Source organism: Lissotriton vulgaris, chromosome 5, assembly GCF_964263255.1.
Source record: "Lissotriton vulgaris chromosome 5, aLisVul1.2, whole genome shotgun sequence".
Classification (NCBI taxonomy): Eukaryota; Metazoa; Chordata; class Amphibia; order Caudata; family Salamandridae; genus Lissotriton; species Lissotriton vulgaris.
The window spans coordinates 1,480,873,841-1,480,892,923 of record NC_141693.1 but is presented as its reverse complement, the minus strand read 5'-3'; the positions used below and the strand labels follow the sequence as shown (position 1 = coordinate 1,480,892,923).

The following is a 19,083-nucleotide window of genomic DNA, read 5'->3' as shown; positions in this document are numbered from 1 at the left end:
TTTTACAGTGTGGTGTTTACCTTTACTGCATTGTGCCCACACTACAAGTGTATACACAATTTCAAAGTAAATGATGTTGCACCATGAGTTAAACCCGGTCACACCAAGGTAACACGGTAACACGGACATGTTAAATGGATCCAGGCATGCAATGTCACACAAAAACTAACCCTTGGCAATAAAAATGTTAATCCGCCGAGAGAAGCACTCCCCCGAAGTCCAGCTAGAACAACATGGCATGACAACACAACACACCGCGGACCCAGCAATCAATCAACAATTTATTAGCACCATCAACTGCGTGATCTGATCAAATCTAATAAACATTCACAACAGTTTGCTGTCAGATCATTAACAATGGTAAACCTCCCACACACTACTTGTCGGGTAAGGTATGCTTCAGGATGCATTACAGATTGATAGTATTGATTAAACATGTAATCATGTATTAATTGTTTAATAATGCAAATGGCAAATAAGGAAAGGTAGTTTTGTTGAATGCCCTCCGCTCCCTATTTTTGGTACTATTTGCGGTCGAGTACCCCTTGCATTGCATTCCCTACTTATCTTTCCCAGTCCTCCCTGCAAGTTAGACACTTAAGTCAGCAAGTAACAACACCTTCTTACTCCGTGTCATGAGATGTTGTTGTTTTGGAAAGATTACCCCGTCCTCAAAGATCCATTTTCTTCCCTTAGTTCGTCCTCTAATGACGTTCTTTTCTGGCTTTGTTGAAGCATGCCTTTACAGATGACGTGTGGATCTGAAGCATGCTTCAGTAGAACCCAGTCGTCTGAAGCATTTTTCACTGATGATATGTGGGTGAGAAAGATGCTTCTGTCTAACATATGGGCCTGAGTCAGGTTGTGTCCCAGTTATGAAACAGGGACTGGGGCTGTGTCAGAGAATATTCCAGTAGTTCATTTGTGGTTGTGTCAAAGTTTGCCTGTTCCCTCTGTGGCGGTTTCAGGAAATGCTCCAGTAATAGACTTTGTGGTTGTGCCGAAGTGTGCTCTTTGCCTTCTGGAGCTGCCCCAGTGTGTCAGTGTTCCCAAATGATGGCCTCTGTGCTTCTCTTGTGCTTATCTCACCAGTCTGTCGACCCACAGAGAGCGTTGCAGGGAGCTACGGACCTGTGTTTGAAGAACAACCATCCAATGTCCTCTTTCCTGAGGGGTCATCAGAGGGCAGAATCACCCTGACCTGTCGGGCAAAGGCCAGCCCCCCAGCCACCTACAGGTAACACCACTTCCACACCACAATGCTGCCATCCACCCCCTAATTAAACTTTCTGCTCCACAAATGTACAACCTAATAGCCTAGATCTAGGCAACATAGGTAAGCTCCACCTAGTTACCACCCTCTATCTAGCTTCCTTCCACTGACTAAGAGATCAGTCCTTTGTGAACCACAAGTGAGCCTTTCCCACCCTCCCGTAGAACTCCCACCAATGACATATACAAGAACAATTCAATCCAGATTATCTAGCAACCCGTAGAGAAATCCTTGAACAATTACAGGCACTCTCCTTGTAAATTACAGAAAGCCCACCCAACCACAGGTAAGTGTTCACAAATTACGGATAAGTCACCCGCCAACTATACTGAGCTCACCACCAACTAACTCAAGTCTCCCCACTAACATCAGATAAGCCCTGTACCAACTACAATCAGGTCCCCCGCCAACTACTAGTGAGCCCCACTACCACCTAAAGGTAACACCCCACAGCTATCTTAAAGCCTCCACAAACTAAAACTTAAGCCCCCCTACAGATTCCCTTCTACCACCACAAGTAACTCTATTCTCACAACAGGTCAACTCTCATAACTACAGAACTACAGATAATACCCACCAACTACAGGTAAAAAGCCCAAACCAATTCACGGTAATAGCCTATGCTTTTCAGTTTTCACCCAGAAAGCATGACCGTCCTTGAAGCAGGACCCAAAGGGGACACCAGAACTTGTTCAGGATCTACCAGCATTGAACCTCTCCTTCTCTGTCCTTCAGGTGGAAGATGAATGGCACCGACCTCAATCTGGATGCGGACCCCCGTTACAGACTGGTTGGGGGCAACCTGGTGATTGAGAGCCCAGTGAAAGCCACTGACACGGGCATCTACCAATGTGTGGCCACCAACACCAAGGGCACTGTGCTCAGCAGAGAAGCCATCTTCCGCTTTGGCTGTAAGTATCCTGGGTTTAGGGAGTGGCTGGTCACGGGCTCTCCTGAGAGGACACGGCATTGGTGGCATCTTGAATTTGGTATCAGTACTGTTCACTGTCAGATGTTAGCAGCCAGTCATGTTCACAGGCCCATGTATAAACAGTGGCTACTGAGCACAGGCCTAGATATCAGCAGTGGGTGCTGTGTACACGTCCAGATGTCAGTAAAGGCACTGTGCAAAGTCTCAGATAGTAGTAGCAGGTACTGTTTAGAGTCTAAAAATAACTATTGGATATTATTCACTTGTCCAAGTATCAGTAGTAAGTACATCGCACGTGCCCAAAGACCAGTAGTGAGTACTATTCACAGATTAGGGTACCAGCAGTGGGTAGTATGCGATATCAGCAGCAGTTGCTGGTTGCTGTCAGGTATCAGAATCGGTCACTGTTCACTATCAGGTATCAGCAGTGGGTCCTGTCCACTACCAGGAAGGGTGAGGAAAAGGAATAAATATAAACCACTCTGCCACTTCTTCAGGTGGCTTCTAGGTCAGAATCAACGGCATATTTCTTGGAACTAAATATAGGGACTTATTTACAAGAGGCCTGTGCTACCCAAGCGCCACTTTTTTTTAATGCTCCTGTGGCAAAGGCCTTTCAATCATCTCTACGAGGTGACGCAACGCCACCCTGTGTGCATTGCCCTACTCAGCGTCAAGAAGGCGTTCCATAGGCTTGGCGTGGGTGCTCCCATGCAACACGCATGGATTTTGATTCTACCCCAGATTTACAAAAACCCATAAAGTTTACACCTCCCCAGAGCAGGCGTAATGAGGAGAAATGTTTTCATTTCTCCTCATTTTTACTCTTTCCATATGAGCTGCATTTTGCAGCACACATAGAACGAGGAAAACGCCTCCATGGATTGTTTTAGTGCAGGAAAATCACGTTCCTGCACATGTGCCCGCCACTGGCTGAAAGGACAGGAATGCACTGTATCTCGTAAATACAGTGCGTTACTTCCCATTTAAATTGGCATAGGGCAGCACAGCAAAAAGACTTGCTTCACTGCCCTACAACCTACTTTAATGTGAGTGGATGATTTATAAGGTGCAAATTCAACTTTCTCACTCTCCGTCAAATGTGCAAATATGCTAAAATGAACTAATAAAGTGCAAGGGATTGTAGATCTATGCAAGCAAATACAATGGCAGTGAAATGTCCACAATCATCAAAGTGCTACTCAAAAAGAAGACATTGAGGGGCAGATTTATGTCGGACATGCGCCATATTTACGCTGCCGTTGCATGACGCAACGGCGCGGAAACGTGGCGCATCCCTGCAACCTATTTACAACATGACGCATCTAGGCAGATGCGTCACGTTGTAAAGCCCTGCGCCACATGGAATCTGTGTCAGGTTTCATGTGGGCGTTCTGTTGCAGGGTGGGTGTTCCCTCGTAGGAAAGCCCCGTAAAACTGACGCAGTGAAATCTACAAGATTTCACTGAGTCAGTTTTATGACGCTGCTGCGTCAAATCCTTAGGCCTGCTTGAAGCAGGCGTAAGGAGTGACGCACACTAAGAGATATCCTTCAAACCAGACATGACAGGGTAACAAGCAGACAATGTCCCTCAAACCAGACACGTTACATAACCACACGCTGAGCAATATCCTTCAAACTAGACTTGGGATGACAACATATCCAATAATAGCTTTTAAACCAGGCATGACAGGGTGACAAGAAAAGAGCCAGAGAACCAGGTCAGCAGAGCCGTTGTAGAGCCAGAGAACCAGGTCAGCAGAGCCGTTGTAGAGCCAGAGAACCAGTCCAGCAGAGCCATTGTAAAATCAGAGAACCAGGCTAGCAGAGCCATTGTAGAGCCAAAGAACCAGGTCAGCAGAGCCGCTGCAGAGCCAGCAAACCAGTCCAGTAGAGCCATTGTAGAGCCAGAGAACCAGGCCAGCAGAGCTGTTGTAGAGGCAGAGAACCAGGTCAGCATAGCTGCTGTAGAGCCAGAGAACCAGGCCAGCAGAGCCATTGTAGAGCCAGAAAACCAGGACAGCCGAGCCGTTGTAGAGCCAGAAAACCAGGTCAGCAGAGCTGTTTAAGAGGCAGAGAACGAGGTCAGCAGAGCTGCTCTACAGCCAGAGAACCAGGTCAGCAGAGCCGTTGTAGAGCCAGAGAACCAGGTCAGCAGAGCCGCTCTAGAACCGGAGAACCAGGTCAGCAGAGCTGCTGTAGAGCCAGAGAACCAGATCAGCAGAGCCGCTCTAGAGCCAGAGAACCGGGTCAGCAGAGCCGCTCTAGAGCCAGAGAACCAGATCAGCAGAGCACCTCTAGAGCCATAGAACCGGGTCAGCAGAGTCGCTTTAGAGCCAGAGAACCAAGTCAGCAGAGCCGCTTTAGAGCTAGAGACCCATGTCACCAGAACTGCTGTAGAGCCATAAAACCAGGTCAGCAGAGCCGCTATAGAGCCGGAGAACCGGGTCAGCAGAGCCGCTCTAGAGCCTGAGAACCAGGTCAGCAGAGCCGCTGCAGAGCCAGCAAACCAGTCCAGTAGAGCCATTGTAGAGCCAGAGAACCAGGCCAGCAGAGTTGTTGTAGAGGCAGAGAACCAGGTCAGCATAGCTGCTGTAGAGCCAGAGAACCAGGCCAGCAGAGCCATTGTAGAGCCAGAGAACCAGGACAGCCGAGCCGTTGTAGAGCCAGAAAACCAGGTCAGCAGAGCTGTTTAAGAGGCAGAGAACGAGGTCAGCAGAGCTGCTCTACAGCCAGAGAACCAGGTCAGCAGAGCCATTGTAGAGCCCGAGAACCAGGTCAGCAGAGCCGCTCTAGAACCAGATAACCAGGTCAGCAGAGCTGCTGTAGAGCCAGAGAACCAGATCAGCAGAGCCGCTCTAGAGCCAGAGAACCGGGTCAGCAGAGCCGCTCTAGAGCCAGAGAACCAGGTCAGCAGAGCCACTCTAGAGCCATAGAACCGGGTCAGCAGAGTCGCTTAAAAGCCAGAGAACCGAGTCAGCAGAGCCGCTTTAGAGCTGGAGACCCATGTCACCAGAACTGCTGTAGAGCCATAAAACCAGGTCAGCAGAGCCGCTATAGAGCCGGAGTACCGGGTCAGCAGAGCCGCTATAGAGCCTGAGAACCAGGTCAGCAGAGCCGTTGTAGAGCCAGAGAACCAGGCCAGCAGAGCCGCTCTAGAGCCAGAGAACCGGGTCAGCAGAGCCGCTCTAGAGCCAGTGAACCAGGTCAGCAGAGCTACTCTACAGCCAGAGAACCAGGTCAGCAGAGCTGCTCTAGAGCCTGAGAACCAGGTCAGCAGAGCTGTTGTAGAGCCAGAGTACCAGGCCAGCAGAGCTGCTCTAGAACCAGAGAACCAGGTCAGCAGAGCTGCTGTAGAGCCAGAGAACCTGTCCAGCAGAGCCGTTGTAGAGCACAAGACCTATGTCACCAGAACTGCTGTAGAGCCATAAAACCAGGTCATCAGAGCTGCTATAGAGCCGGAGAACCGGGTCAGCAGAGCCGCTCTAGAGCCTGAGAACCAGGTCAGCAGAGCCGTTGTAGAGCCAGACAAGCAGGCCAGCAGAGCCGCTCTAGAGCCAGAGAATCAGGCCAGCAGAGCCACTCCAGAGCCAGAGAACCAGGTCAGCAAGCTGTTGTAGAGCCTGAGAACCAGGTCAAGAGCTGCTGTAGAGCCAGAGAACCAGGTCAGCAGACCCGCTGTAGAACCAGAAAACCAGGTCAGCAGAGCCACTCTAGAGCCTGAGAACCAGGTCAGCAGAGCTGCTGCAGAGCCAGAGAACCAGGTCAGCAGAGTGGTTGTAGAGGCAGAGAACCAGGTCAGCAGAGCTGTTGTTGAGCCTGGGAACCAGGTCAACAGATCCGCTCTAGAGCCAGAGAACCAGGTCAGCAGAGTTGCTGTAGAGCCAGAGAAGCAGGTCAGCAGAGCTGTTGTAGAACCTGAGACCCAGGTCAGAACAGGTGTTGCGGGGACTGGAGAGGTACAAATGTAATCAGACACAGAAGAGGTGTAATGATGCAGCGTAATAAGGCACATTCTGTCGCACATTCAATAATAGGTTTTAAACCATGCATGACAGGGTGACAAGCAAAGGTCAGCCGAGCCGTTGTAGAGCCAGAGAACTGGGTCAGCAGAGCCGCTGTAGAGCCAGAGAACCAGGCCAGCAGAGCCGTTGTAGAGCCAGAGAACAAGGTCCGCAGAGCCGCTGTAGAGCCAGAGAACCAGTCCAGTAGAGCCATTGTAGAGCCAGAGAATCAGGCCAGCAGAGCTGTTGTAGAGGCAGAGAACCAGGCCATCAGAGCCGCTGTAGAGCCAGAGAACCAGGTCAGCAGAGCTGCTGTAGAGCCAGAGAACCAGGTCAGCAGAGCTGCTCTACAGTCAGAGAACCAGGTCAGCAGAGCGATTGTAGAGCCAGAGAACCAGGTCAGCAGAGCCGTTGTAGAGTCAGAGAACCAGGCCAGCACAGCCGTTGTAGAGGCAGAGAACCAGGTCAGCAGAGCTGCTCTACAGCCAGAGAATCAGGTCAGCAGAGCGATTGTAGAGCCAGAGAACCAGGTCAGCAGAGCCGCTCTAGAACCAGAGAACCAGGCCAGCAGAGCCATTGTAGAGCACGAGACCCATGTCAGCAGAGCTGCTGTAGAGCCATAGAACCAGGTCAGCAGAGCCGCTCTAGAGCCAGAGAGCGGGGTCAGCAGAGCTGCTCTAGAGCCAGAGAACCAGGTCAGCAGAGCCAGAGAACCAGGCCAGCAGAGCCCCTCTAGAGGCAGAGAACAAGGTCAGCAAGCTGCTGTGGAGCCAGAGAACCAGGTCAGCAGCGCTACTCTACATCCAGAGAACCAGGTCAGCAGAGCTGCTCTAGAGCCTGAGAACCAGGTCAGCAGAGCTGTTGTAGAGCCAGAGAATCAGGTCAGCAGAGCCGCTCTAGAACCAGAGATCCAGGTCAGCAGAGCTACTGTAGAGCCAGAGAACCAGGCCAGCAGAACCATTTTAGAGCACGAGACCCATGTCAGCAGAGCTGCTGCAGAGCCATAGAAGCAGGTCAGCAAAGCCGCTCTAGATCCAGAGAACCGGGCCAGCGGAGCCGCTCTAGAGCCAGAGAACCAGGTCAACAGAGCCACTCTAGAGCCAGAGAACCAGGCCAGCAGAGCCCCTCCAGAGCCAGAGAACAAGGTCAGCAAGCTGCTGTGGAGCCAGAGAACCAGGTCAGCAGAGCTACTCTACATCCAGAGAACCAGGTCAGCAGAGCTGCTCTAGAGCCTGAGAACCAGGTCAGCAGAGCTGTTGTAGAGCCAGAGAACCAGGTTAGCAGAGCCGTTGTAGAGCCAGAAAACCAGGCCAGCAGAGCCGCTCTAGAGCCAGAGAGCCTGGCCAGCAGAGCCACTCTAGAGCCAGAGAACCAGGTCAGAAGAGCCATTGTAGAGCCAGAGAACCAGATCGGCAGAGCTGCTCTAGAACCAGAGAACCAGGTCAGCAGAGCCATTGTAGAGCCAGAGAACCAGATCAGCAGAGCCGCTCTAGAACCAGAGAACCAGGTCAGCAGAGCTGCTTTAGAGCCAGAGAACTAGGCCAGCAGAGTCATTGTAGAGTACAAGACCCATGTGAGCAGAGCTGCTGTAGAGCCATAGAACCAGGTCAGCAGAGCCGCTCTAGAGCCAGAGAACCCAGGTCAGCGGAGCCACTCTAGAGCCAGAGAACCAGCTCAGCAGAGCCACTCTAGAGCCAGAGAACCAGGCCAGCAGATCCCCTCTAGAGCCAGAGAGCGAGGCCAGCAGAGCCACTCTAGAGCCAGAGAACCAGGTCAGCAGATCTGTTGTAGAGCCAGAGAACCAGGTCAGCAGAGCTACTCCACAGCCAGAGAACCAGGTCAGCAGAGCTGCTCTAGAGCCTGAGAACCAGGTCAGCAGAGCCGTTGTAGAGCCAGAGAACTAGGCCAGCAGAGCCGCTCTAGAACCAGAGAACCAGGCCAGCAGAGCCATTGTAGAGCACGAGACCCATGTCAGCAGAGCTGCTGTAGAGCCATAGAACCAGGTCAGCAGAGCCGCTCTAGAGCCAGAGAGCGGGGTCAGCAGAGCTGCTCTAGAGCCAGAGAACCAGGTCAGCAGAGCCAGAGAACCAGGCCAGCAGAGCCCCTCTAGAGGCAGAGAACAAGGTCAGCAAGCTGCTGTGGAGCCAGAGAACCAGGTCAGCAGCGCTACTCTACATCCAGAGAACCAGGTCAGCAGAGCTGCTCTAGAGCCTGAGAACCAGGTCAGCAGAGCTGTTGTAGAGCCAGAGAATCAGGTCAGCAGAGCCGCTCTAGAACCAGAGATCCAGGTCAGCAGAGCTACTGTAGAGCCAGAGAACCAGGCCAGCAGAACCATTTTAGAGCACGAGACCCATGTCAGCAGAGCTGCTGCAGAGCCATAGAAGCAGGTCAGCAAAGCCGCTCTAGATCCAGAGAACCGGGCCAGCGGAGCCGCTCTAGAGCCAGAGAACCAGGTCAACAGAGCCACTCTAGAGCCAGAGAACCAGGCCAGCAGAGCCCCTCCAGAGCCAGAGAACAAGGTCAGCAAGCTGCTGTGGAGCCAGAGAACCAGGTCAGCAGAGCTACTCTACATCCAGAGAACCAGGTCAGCAGAGCTGCTCTAGAGCCTGAGAACCAGGTCAGCAGAGCTGTTGTAGAGCCAGAGAACCAGGTTAGCAGAGCCGTTGTAGAGCCAGAAAACCAGGCCAGCAGAGCCGCTCTAGAGCCAGAGAGCCTGGCCAGCAGAGCCACTCTAGAGCCAGAGAACCAGGTCAGAAGAGCCATTGTAGAGCCAGAGAACCAGATCGGCAGAGCTGCTCTAGAACCAGAGAACCAGGTCAGCAGAGCCATTGTAGAGCCAGAGAACCAGATCAGCAGAGCCGCTCTAGAACCAGAGAACCAGGTCAGCAGAGCTGCTTTAGAGCCAGAGAACTAGGCCAGCAGAGTCATTGTAGAGTACAAGACCCATGTGAGCAGAGCTGCTGTAGAGCCATAGAACCAGGTCAGCAGAGCCGCTCTAGAGCCAGAGAACCCAGGTCAGCGGAGCCACTCTAGAGCCAGAGAACCAGCTCAGCAGAGCCACTCTAGAGCCAGAGAACCAGGCCAGCAGATCCCCTCTAGAGCCAGAGAGCGAGGCCAGCAGAGCCACTCTAGAGCCAGAGAACCAGGTCAGCAGATCTGTTGTAGAGCCAGAGAACCAGGTCAGCAGAGCTACTCCACAGCCAGAGAACCAGGTCAGCAGAGCTGCTCTAGAGCCTGAGAACCAGGTCAGCAGAGCCGTTGTAGAGCCAGAGAACTAGGCCAGCAGAGCCGCTCTAGAACCAGAGAACCAGGTCAGCAGAGCTGTTTTAGAGCCAGAGAACCAGTCCAGCAGAGCCGTTGTAGAGCACGAGACCCATGTTACCAGAGCTGCTGTAGAGCCATAAAACCAGGTCAGCAGAGCCACTCTAGAGCCTGAGAACCAGGTCAGCAGAGGCGTTGTAGGGCCAGAGAACCAGGTCAGCAGAGCCGTTGTAGAGCCAAAGAACCAGGCCAGCCGAGCCGCTCTAGTGCCAGAGAACCAGGCCAGCAGAGAGATCTCTAGAGCCAGAGAACCAGGTCTGCAGAGCTGTTGTAGAGCCAGAGAACCAGACCAGCAGAGCCGCTCTAGAGCCAGAGAACCAGGTCAGCAGAGCCACTCTAGAGCCAGAGAACCAGGTCAGCAATCTGCTGTAGAGCCTGAGAACCAGGTCAACAGAGTTGTTGTAGAGCCAGAGAACCAGGTCAGCAGAGCTGCTGTAGAGCCAGAGAACCAGGCCAGCAGAGCCACTCTAGAGCCAGAGAACCAGGGGGCATATTATCAAGGGGGTTTATCTCCGCTTTTTTGGCTTTAAAAGCCAAGAAAGCGGAGATAAAATTATCTCCCTATTACCTAGCTGTCGCTAACACCAGTTAGCGACAGCTAGTAGGAGATAGCGACCATCTTGGGCCCCGCTTTGCATGTCAGTGATATTTATCACTAATGACATGCAAAGTGGGCGTGCCAAGATGTTAGCGACTGGAAACAGTCGCTAACATCGCTATCTCCTATTACCAACTTTTGGAGATATTCGCGCTAAGCGCGAATATCTCCAAAAGCTACCACCTGCACTGAGCAGTTCTTAGCCATGTTATCCAATGGTAGGTGGATAACATGGCTAAGGGCATTAGGTCGGTAATGCATGAATATCGCTGACTTTTCAGCGATATTCATGCATTATTGCCGATTTTTATCGCATTTGCGATAAACCTTGGTAATACCAAGGTTTATCTGCGATAAAAATCGCCGCAGCTCGCCGACAATTTTTTATCTCTAACCAAGCAATAGCGATAATTATCGCTATTGCTAGGTAATATGCCCCCAGGTTAGCTAGCTGCTGTAGAGCCTGAGAACCAGGTCAGCAGAGCTGTTGTATAGACAGAGAACTAGGTCAGCAGAGCCACTGTAGAGCCAGAAAACCAGGTCAGCAGAGCCGCTCTAGAGCCTGAGAACCAGGTCAGCAGATCTGCTGCAGAGCCAGAGAACCAGGTCAGCAGAGCCGCTGTAGAGCCAGAGAGCCAGGTGAGCAGAGCCGCTCTAGAGCCAGAGAACCAGGTCAGCAGAATTGCTGTAGAGCCAGAGAAGCAGGTCAGCAGAGCCGTTGTAGAGCCTGAGACCCAGGTCAGAACAGGTGCTGCAGGGACTGGAGAGGTACAAATGTAATCAGACACAGAAGAGGTGCAATGGTGCAGCGTAATATGGCACATTCTGTCGCAATAATTTGCCATTTTGTCATTGTACAACACAGTAGTACTGTCCTGGCAAACGTTTCTCCTCATTAGCCGAACTTTAACACCCGAATACAGCCGTCAGCAATGAAATGGTGACAGCTAATCTTTGCAAAGCGTCTGCCCCCCCGGGGGACCACAGCTGATACTTTTTAAAGCCTCTTTTGATCCATCTGAGCTGGAATCAATGTTTGCAGCTGATACAGAAGAGCTGAATCATGCGGCAAGGGTTGGAAATAGAATGTGGCGGCCCCAATATTGCGATATTCCAGTGGTCCTGTCTATGAACAAAGACTTGTAGTGTAATGGCCTTGATTTGCTGACTGTGTTGTAAATCCACGTAACTGTCCCCCAGAAGAATATTTGGCCAAAAAATAACCTCGAAGTACTGATTCTGTGGTACTGATAAAGTAAGAGTAAAAGAGGAGGCCATGCAAGGTCACTGAAGTCAGGAAGGAATGGGCAGTTCTGAACAGCATTGTCCTTCTCCAGGTAGGAATTCCCATGCAGGGCAGCGCCAAGTAGCAGGATAAAACAAGCATTTGCAATACAATAGGTCTCAATTACATGAGTTGAAGCTATTGCATTGTAAAAGACTGATTTAAAAATTAAAACATAAATAAAAGGCATTGTCATTTACAATGCTAATAGCCCAAACTTGCATAAATGTGAGACCTATTGCATTGCAAATGCTTGTTAGTGGAAGCCATTACTGACAGATAAACTGTCCTGAGCCTTATATACAGTGATCTTTTCTATTTCTGGAAATAAGTGGTCCAAATATTATTCGCAGTGTGGGGAAGGTTTAATTTCCTGAAATCGTGTCATTAATTTGCCTTTCTTCTTAGCTTTCTGATATGACCAGGTTCTGGAGTAGTTCAAAACTCAGCACTCTTTATTTTGGTTTAAGTGCTTACGATACGTTTGAACCCAGCCAATGTGCATGAGTTGTTGCTTTGCCAGATTTCATACAAATATTTGAGTTAGATAGATATCTCAGATTTAGTCTAAATTCAACACCAGTACAGGCTCATTATCTACCGCTTGTATGGGCAATGCGTACATTTCTTATCCAGTCAGATGCCAGGTCGAGTGGTTCTTTGTGAGGACTGTGCTCCGGGATGATCCTGGAAGAGGAGAATGCATCGATGGTGAAAGGTGCTATTCACTGAACATAAAGGAGTGTTTTGTAGTAACTGGTAAACACCAGAATGTAAGCCCTGAACTGTGTCCAAAACCACACCACCGTTAACAGATAATGGCTTGATGAATTCTATCCTGAACTGCACTTCTGTTAATTACAAAAATAGTCTTAAATTCCCATGGAACGATACTACTGGGGGAGCATGAGTGAAATTGGAGAGCATATATTATATGTCATTTAACAAAAAGTATACAGTAGGCAGGCTTGATAATTTTGGGGCCTAACAGTTTGTATTTTCAATGTTCCCGCCGCCACCCTATATGTTCTCAATTCTCTCTCGTGATTTCAGATCTGCAGGAGTTCTCGTCCGAGGAGCGGGGAGCAGTCAAGGCCACGGAGGGTTGGGGCACGGTGATCCACTGCCACCCCCCACCACATTACCCAGGTAAGTAGGGATTGCTGACTTTGTTTCTTGTTAGTTTACAGCAGCGTTGCCATGCCGGGTTCCTTGCCAAGTATTCCAAATAGATCCCACTCCTGACACCAATTTTTGAGCTGCTACTGTTACCCCGCAGTTCTCGGTGCTCAGCCTGTATTTTCAGAGGGGAGGACGAAAGTACATACCCTGACACAAGATTGAAACAAGCTCCCTGTTCAGAGAGGCAGTTGCTTCCATAGGTCACTGGGCCTTCAGACTCCTATTAAAACTCTCTGCAGCTGAGCTGAAGGAGGTTCTGCACTGGTGTGCCAATAGGAGACTCTTAAAAATCACATTCATTTCTATGGTGCACCACGTTACCTCTGTTGTCCTCTCGACTTCCTTCCAAAGTGGCAGCACTAAAATGATTTCTAGCTCAGTTTAGAGCTGTGATTGACGTGCAAGGTTGTATTCGTCTAGGGACCCCCAGCCCTTGAAACGTTATCTGTTCAACTGGAGGGTGGGGCTGACCATACAGAATAGGTCTACCATTTTAAATATTGAGCATATCAGACAGAGAACTGTAGGCACTGGATTTAGAGTCAGAGGTAACATTTCCACCTCTGCAATGTGTATGACCTGCTAGGTCTTGGAATTTTACTAGGTGTTCACGAGACTTACTTATTCACTAATTCTCAAACGAGCAGTTTGGAAGATAAGTCCTTTAAGGGGTGAGGCGTTTTATTTATTTGGGGGCTTTGTCTCCCAGATTAATTTTGATAGCATGAACGTTTCGGGCACTGATTGGTTAAACATGGACACCACCAGATTAGCTGATGGTTAGAATGTCAAGAGTGCATGTGTGTTTGTGCATGTGTGTCAGCAATACACCTATCAACACCTGTCTTGTAACTGTTGTTTCTGTTGCTGTTATGTTAAGTTAAAAGGGCTTAAAAAGTGCAAACAACTCACTTTCTAAGAGGAGTATCTCGGCTCTAGGGGCAAACTAGAAAAGCCACGTTTTCAATATTTTTTTTAACCTTCCAAAATCAGAGTAAGATCAAATATGAAGATGAATCCTGTTCCAATGAAAGGGGACTAGAGAGGAAAAGGAATGACCTTCGTATCTGGAGGTTTGGCTGCAGAGAGGATTTAAAAGACCTTAATGCTTAGATCTCAGACTTCTGCTCGGACAGTACCAGTACATTCTGGTATGTAGGTAGGAGGGGCTGTTCCCCAGGAGCGATTTGTGCGTGAGACATGAGCTTAAACAAATTATACTTTCTGATTGGTAGTCAATTAAGTGTTCTTAAGGTAGTACAGAGGGGGAACTGGGCGGACGTTTTCATAATAATGGAGCTGCAGTATTTTGTACAGTTTTGTATAGTTTCTTGTAATGAGGGCCTGGAACAATGTTTTCCAGGAACTCATTGGCAGCCAAGGAAACACTTTTTTAAACAAACACAAAGTGTTTAAACAGGTACCACAAACAGAGGTAACCTGTTCCTTCATGGATAGGTAACCTAATAGCCACCTAAAAACCCAACTTTTTTTACCACACTCTTGGGATACGGTACTAGACCTAATTCTTTCGGTCACCAGTCTTCTCATCAGAATTCCTGCGCTTTCCCAAATAGGAGGAGTCGAGTCTTCCTTCATTCAGCTGCAGGCAGTTGAAACTCATCCAAGCTGCCACCTGTCTCATATAGTCAATAAATCTAACTTTGGAAGTCTCAGGATCTTGCCTAAATGAAATTAACAAGTGGGTGTCATCCGCATAGGATATGATTTCGAAACCACATGCCTTAACGATCTTGGCAAGCAGGCCCACGTGAATATTAAAAGGGCAGATCATGGATGAGCCCTGAGGAACCACCTATTTTCCTCACTGTCCATGTTGTACCTCTGTTGCCTGTCACGGATATCTTTGAGATTTCATGTGACAAAATACAGCGTGATGGCAATCTACCCTGAAAAGCCTACTGACTTTAACATGTATTTTGCACTATAAACGAGTGAGCCCTACTGCCTGTATTGTAACTTTACACTATAAAAAGATCAGATGTATGGCATCTGACTTAACTTTCCCAACTGAACCAATCAGGTGCAAAGCGGACTTCAAACCGAACTCCATTCATGGGTGTTCACCGCCTGCCTAGAGGCAGGCACCCCAAGACTTCAGCCCCTGAGTGGCTGGCAAGGCTGGGACAGCATCACTGTCCCCCCACATAGCAGCTCTCACACATGCAGGGCATGGTGGCATGGAAGCAGGCAAATCTATCTCTTTGGCCACTGGCTTTGCCATCCGCCCAGCCCACATGCTAGAATTCAGCCGGTGGTCAATCCCAGGCCTTTGAACTAGAAGACAACATAGGGTTTGTCTTATGCGGTAGCATGTGAGGAACATATGCTATGCGAAGTCAGTTGAATGAGGATACATTTGTTTCAGGCTTTTACAGATCCTTGCTGCGGCATCAGCCACTACCCGCTATTGTTAATCCTTGACTCGGCTCTCCACGTCACCACGCAGTCCATTCCTGGTTGAGGCCCGTGAGCGGCATTTTCCACTTTGAATAAAACTGAGGGCCCCGGTTTCAGGTATAATGTATGTGTATGACATACAGGGGTACAGACAATCAGGGAGACTAGGGCATCCCTGACCTTAAGGTGGTCCTGCTCTATAATCACACTTATGTTGTGACCTTTACCAGTCACTGTGACCAGGCCAACACATTATGGCCCGGGAATGGACCCCCATGAACATGAGTCCGCCAGGCACCTGAGCGGCTCTCTTGGCTGCCTCCATGGTACTCATCGACTCTCTGAGAGCTGCCAGCACCTGGAAGCCTGCCCAGGGCTCCCTTGTCCAGTACAATGTGTTGGATTAAAGTTTAATGAATGCAGGGATCTGCCATTTACAAATCCAGGCTGCGGTGGGCGGGGCCAGACTTCCAGCCATGAATCCACGTGTGTGGAAAAAAAACAGCTGCGTGAGTCAGAGTGAGGCAAACTGGATCCATGCCATCTGCCATCGATCTCCAGGGCGGGCACGGAAGCATCGAATACATCAGTCGCCCTGGTCAGAGCATTCCATCCTCTCCTGGCAGATCACCCACGCCTTATTTGCCTCCAAGGAAAGCTATTTAATTTTCTTACTGGGCAGCCCCGCCAGAAATAAAGAGACAGCCTCGAAATAAATGCAGATTTTTGGGCAAGATAATTATCTTAACAAGGGAAATGCTGCCAGGCATGAATGCTGGGAACTAACCCATCTGTCGATGTAACTTTCGCTTTCATATCTCATATGCAGCCCTGCTCCCCAGTTTACTACAGCGAGTTGTATTTAAATGTCTGACGAGGACAGAGCCCATAAGGAGACTGCAGACGCTCCCCTTGAAATAAACACAACGGTGCTTTTCAATTACTCCTAACACCCAGGAACCATCCAAATACCACTTCTTCAAATGTGATTGGAGAAGATTGCAGGGGCACTGGATGCATAGAATAAGGCACTGCTGCCTGAGAAGCACGACAAGGAGTCTCCACTGCCCAGTGGACAAGTTGCGCTGTTACTGCGCCTTTTCTTGCTTAGGACGGTGGTCACCACTATGGGTTCCAACTCCTGCTATCATGGGTGTCAATTCTTCAAAATGCCAGGGGGTACCAGAAGTGACATCACATATCATTTGACCGTAATGACATCACAGGAAGTGACATCATATGAGCAATGACTCTGATTTTTGCCAGGAAAGCATGTAACGTGACCCTAAGATCACAACAACTGACATTGCTGAAGTTCCATAATAAAACTGCATGATTAGCATAACAGTATAACACAGATAAATGTATATTTTACACACCACCCACCTTATGGTGTTGACTTTATCTAGGGCATTGTTCTTGCCTTGAATTGTAGTGAGTGAGCAAAGCAAGTAAGGCAAGTAAGCCAGACCTCTTCCAGGGGATATCTCCTCCACCGAGAACATTTTTAAGAGAAATTGATGAAATTATGAATTGTAATGCACAATTTCCCGATACATTTGTTAAAATTCTATAGGTGCTGAAAGGGCACTAATTAAATATTCAAATCTTTTCATTGTTTCGCTCAAGTTGACCCCATGTTTTTCAAAACGTGGTATGGGTGCCCCCAAGTGCCAACAATCACCTCCATTGTGGCAGAGCCGGCATTTTGTCATGGGTGCCCCCATATTCTATGAGTGCTCCCTTATATATCTTAAAATATGCCAGTGCCCACATTTTGCAATTTATGCCAACCATTTACCGCAGGTGACTCTTATGTCAACATTTCCTCAGTATATCAGAGCCAGCATTTTGTCATGGTTGCCACCCTCGCATATACCTAGATGTCATCAAAATGCCAGGGGGTAGAGAGAGATGCTACAAATTACCTCCAATGTGCCACTGGTGTGACATGCAAAGAATGTCCTTAAGTATGCCAGTATTTTGCCTCACGTGCCCTATATGCCAAGAATTACCTCTAATATGCAATTTTACCATTGGTTCCCTTCATGCCAAGAATTACCAGTATTTTGTTGCAGGTGTTGTGTCATTCTAAAAACTGCTGCAAGTATGCCAGGGCCAACAACAAACTTGCAGTCATCACATATTATTCTTGCTCACACTAATTCTGTCCCCCATTCTCTCACTCAAAGTCACCCTCACTCATTGTTTACACTAAGATCTTTCACAACCCCTTACACTCACTATTATTGATTCTCACTCACTCACTTGCATTCACTCTTAGGGCCCGATTATGATGCGGTAAGGAATGCTTGGTCGGAGCCATCCTTACCGTATCATAATCTTCTGTTTGTAGTAATTTCAGACCGAACCATTTTGATGGAGTCGGTTGAAATTATTACAAACAGGAGTCCGAATGGTTTACGACGGGCTCAGAGAGCCTGTCCACAATTCCGTAGGCCTTCAGCAATCCCTCGCCCGGCTCTTTCCGGCCGAGGGAATTCAGCGGCGTCACTAGGGGGGTGCGGGGGTGCGGTCCGCACTGGGTGACACCATCATGTGGGGGTGACACCAATCAGTGGCATCACTAGGGTTGGTGTCACCCGGTGCGGGTAACTCATGGTGTCACCCCCTCAGGACTTACCGCATGGACCTCCTCCGCTACGAGTCCGTCAGTGGACACAGCTGGCTGTAGAGACACAGGAGCACAGTGGCTGGAGGGACACTGGAGCACGGCTGGCTGTAGGGACACAGGAGCATGGTGGCTGTAGGGACACAGGAGCACGGTGGCTGTAGGGACACAGGAGCACGGTGGCTGTAGGGACACAGGAGCATGGTGGCTGTAGGGACACAGGAGCACGGTGGCTGTAGGGACACAGGAGCACGGTGGCTGTAGGGACACAGGAGCACAGTGGCTGTAGCAACACAGGAGCACAGTGGCTGTAGAGACACAGGAGCACAGAGGCTGTAGCGACACAGGAGCACAGTGGCTGTAGGGACACAGGAGCACAGTGGCTGTAGCGACACAGGAGCACAGTGGCTGTACGGACACAAGAGCACAGTCCACAGTGGCTGTAGGGACAGAGGTGCACAGTGGCTGTAGGGACACAGGAGCACAGTCCACAGTGGCTGTAGGGACACAGGAGCACAGTGGCTGGTTGAAGGCTTCAAGCCCACGCAGGGCGAGGAGCACTGCTGACGTACAGTGCGGAGCCCACATGCGCCCAGGAGCACGGCTGGTAGAGTGTAGGGCCCATCAAGGGCCCGATGTGCGGCTGCTGCAGGGTCTGAAGTTCACGTGTGGCCAGGCGCGCCACTGGTGGAGGGTTTGGTGCCCACAAAGTCACAGGTCCACACAGAAAAGCTGTCTTTGAGCACTGTGGCCGGAGGAAATTGCACCTGTGTGAGACCAGGGGTACGGTGGGGAATTGTGTGGATTCTCAGCATGGTCAGGAGCAGAGGGGACCAAAGCTGCGGAGCCTTAGTGTCGCCGGCAGCGTGGTGGACTGGAAGAGAAGCGTGGGGCTTGCGTGGGACCTGGATCCTGGATTATTGCTGTATGCACAGGGCCAGGAGCACAGCTCGTGGAGGCCTTGGAGGCTTCAAGGGCCCGGAGCAGTGCAGGCCCTACAGATTTGGGCCTACGCGGCGACGGGGTCAGCAGGTGCGTCCCCATGCTGCCCCCAGGATGTGGTGGAGCCGCATCCCACAGCTGCTGCCCCTGAAGACTCCGAGGTGGTGCTAGGTCTGCTGATCCTAGGGTTTTGGACCGCCTAACTGCACCTGGTGGCATCACCTGAGGATAACCCCATGAACCACAGAGTACCGAGGGGTGGGAAGAGGGCCCACATGTATGTATTGTGCCATATAAATAACTTTGTGCCTACTGCTGAAGGTTTTTTCTTCATGTTGTTTAGGTCATCAGGAGGAAGGTCTTACCTTGGGGCACCAAAAAACTCCCAGAGGCAATGTCTGCTCAATAACATGTTGCTTTATTGTGGAGGCACGTGCAGACATGCAGCATTATATGCTTGGCATCCGTCATGTTCTAAAGCTGAACGACCCAA

The 19,083-nt window shown here is 50.0% G+C and overlaps 1 protein-coding gene across 1 annotated transcript in view; it reads left to right on the top strand.

Annotated features, from left to right (window-relative positions):
• Nucleotides 1–736: 736 nt before the first annotated feature.
• The window catches only part of CNTN2 (contactin 2), a 209,161-nt gene continuing 190,814 nt past the window's right edge, over nt 737–19,083 (top strand). Inside the window, exons 1-4 of the mRNA XM_086919714.1 lie at nt 737–816; nt 1,007–1,237; nt 2,009–2,184; nt 12,467–12,562. Coding sequence (XP_086775840.1) covers nt 737–816; nt 1,007–1,237; nt 2,009–2,184; nt 12,467–12,562 — 583 coding nt within the window. The remainder of the gene's footprint in view (nt 817–1,006; nt 1,238–2,008; nt 2,185–12,466; nt 12,563–19,083) is intronic.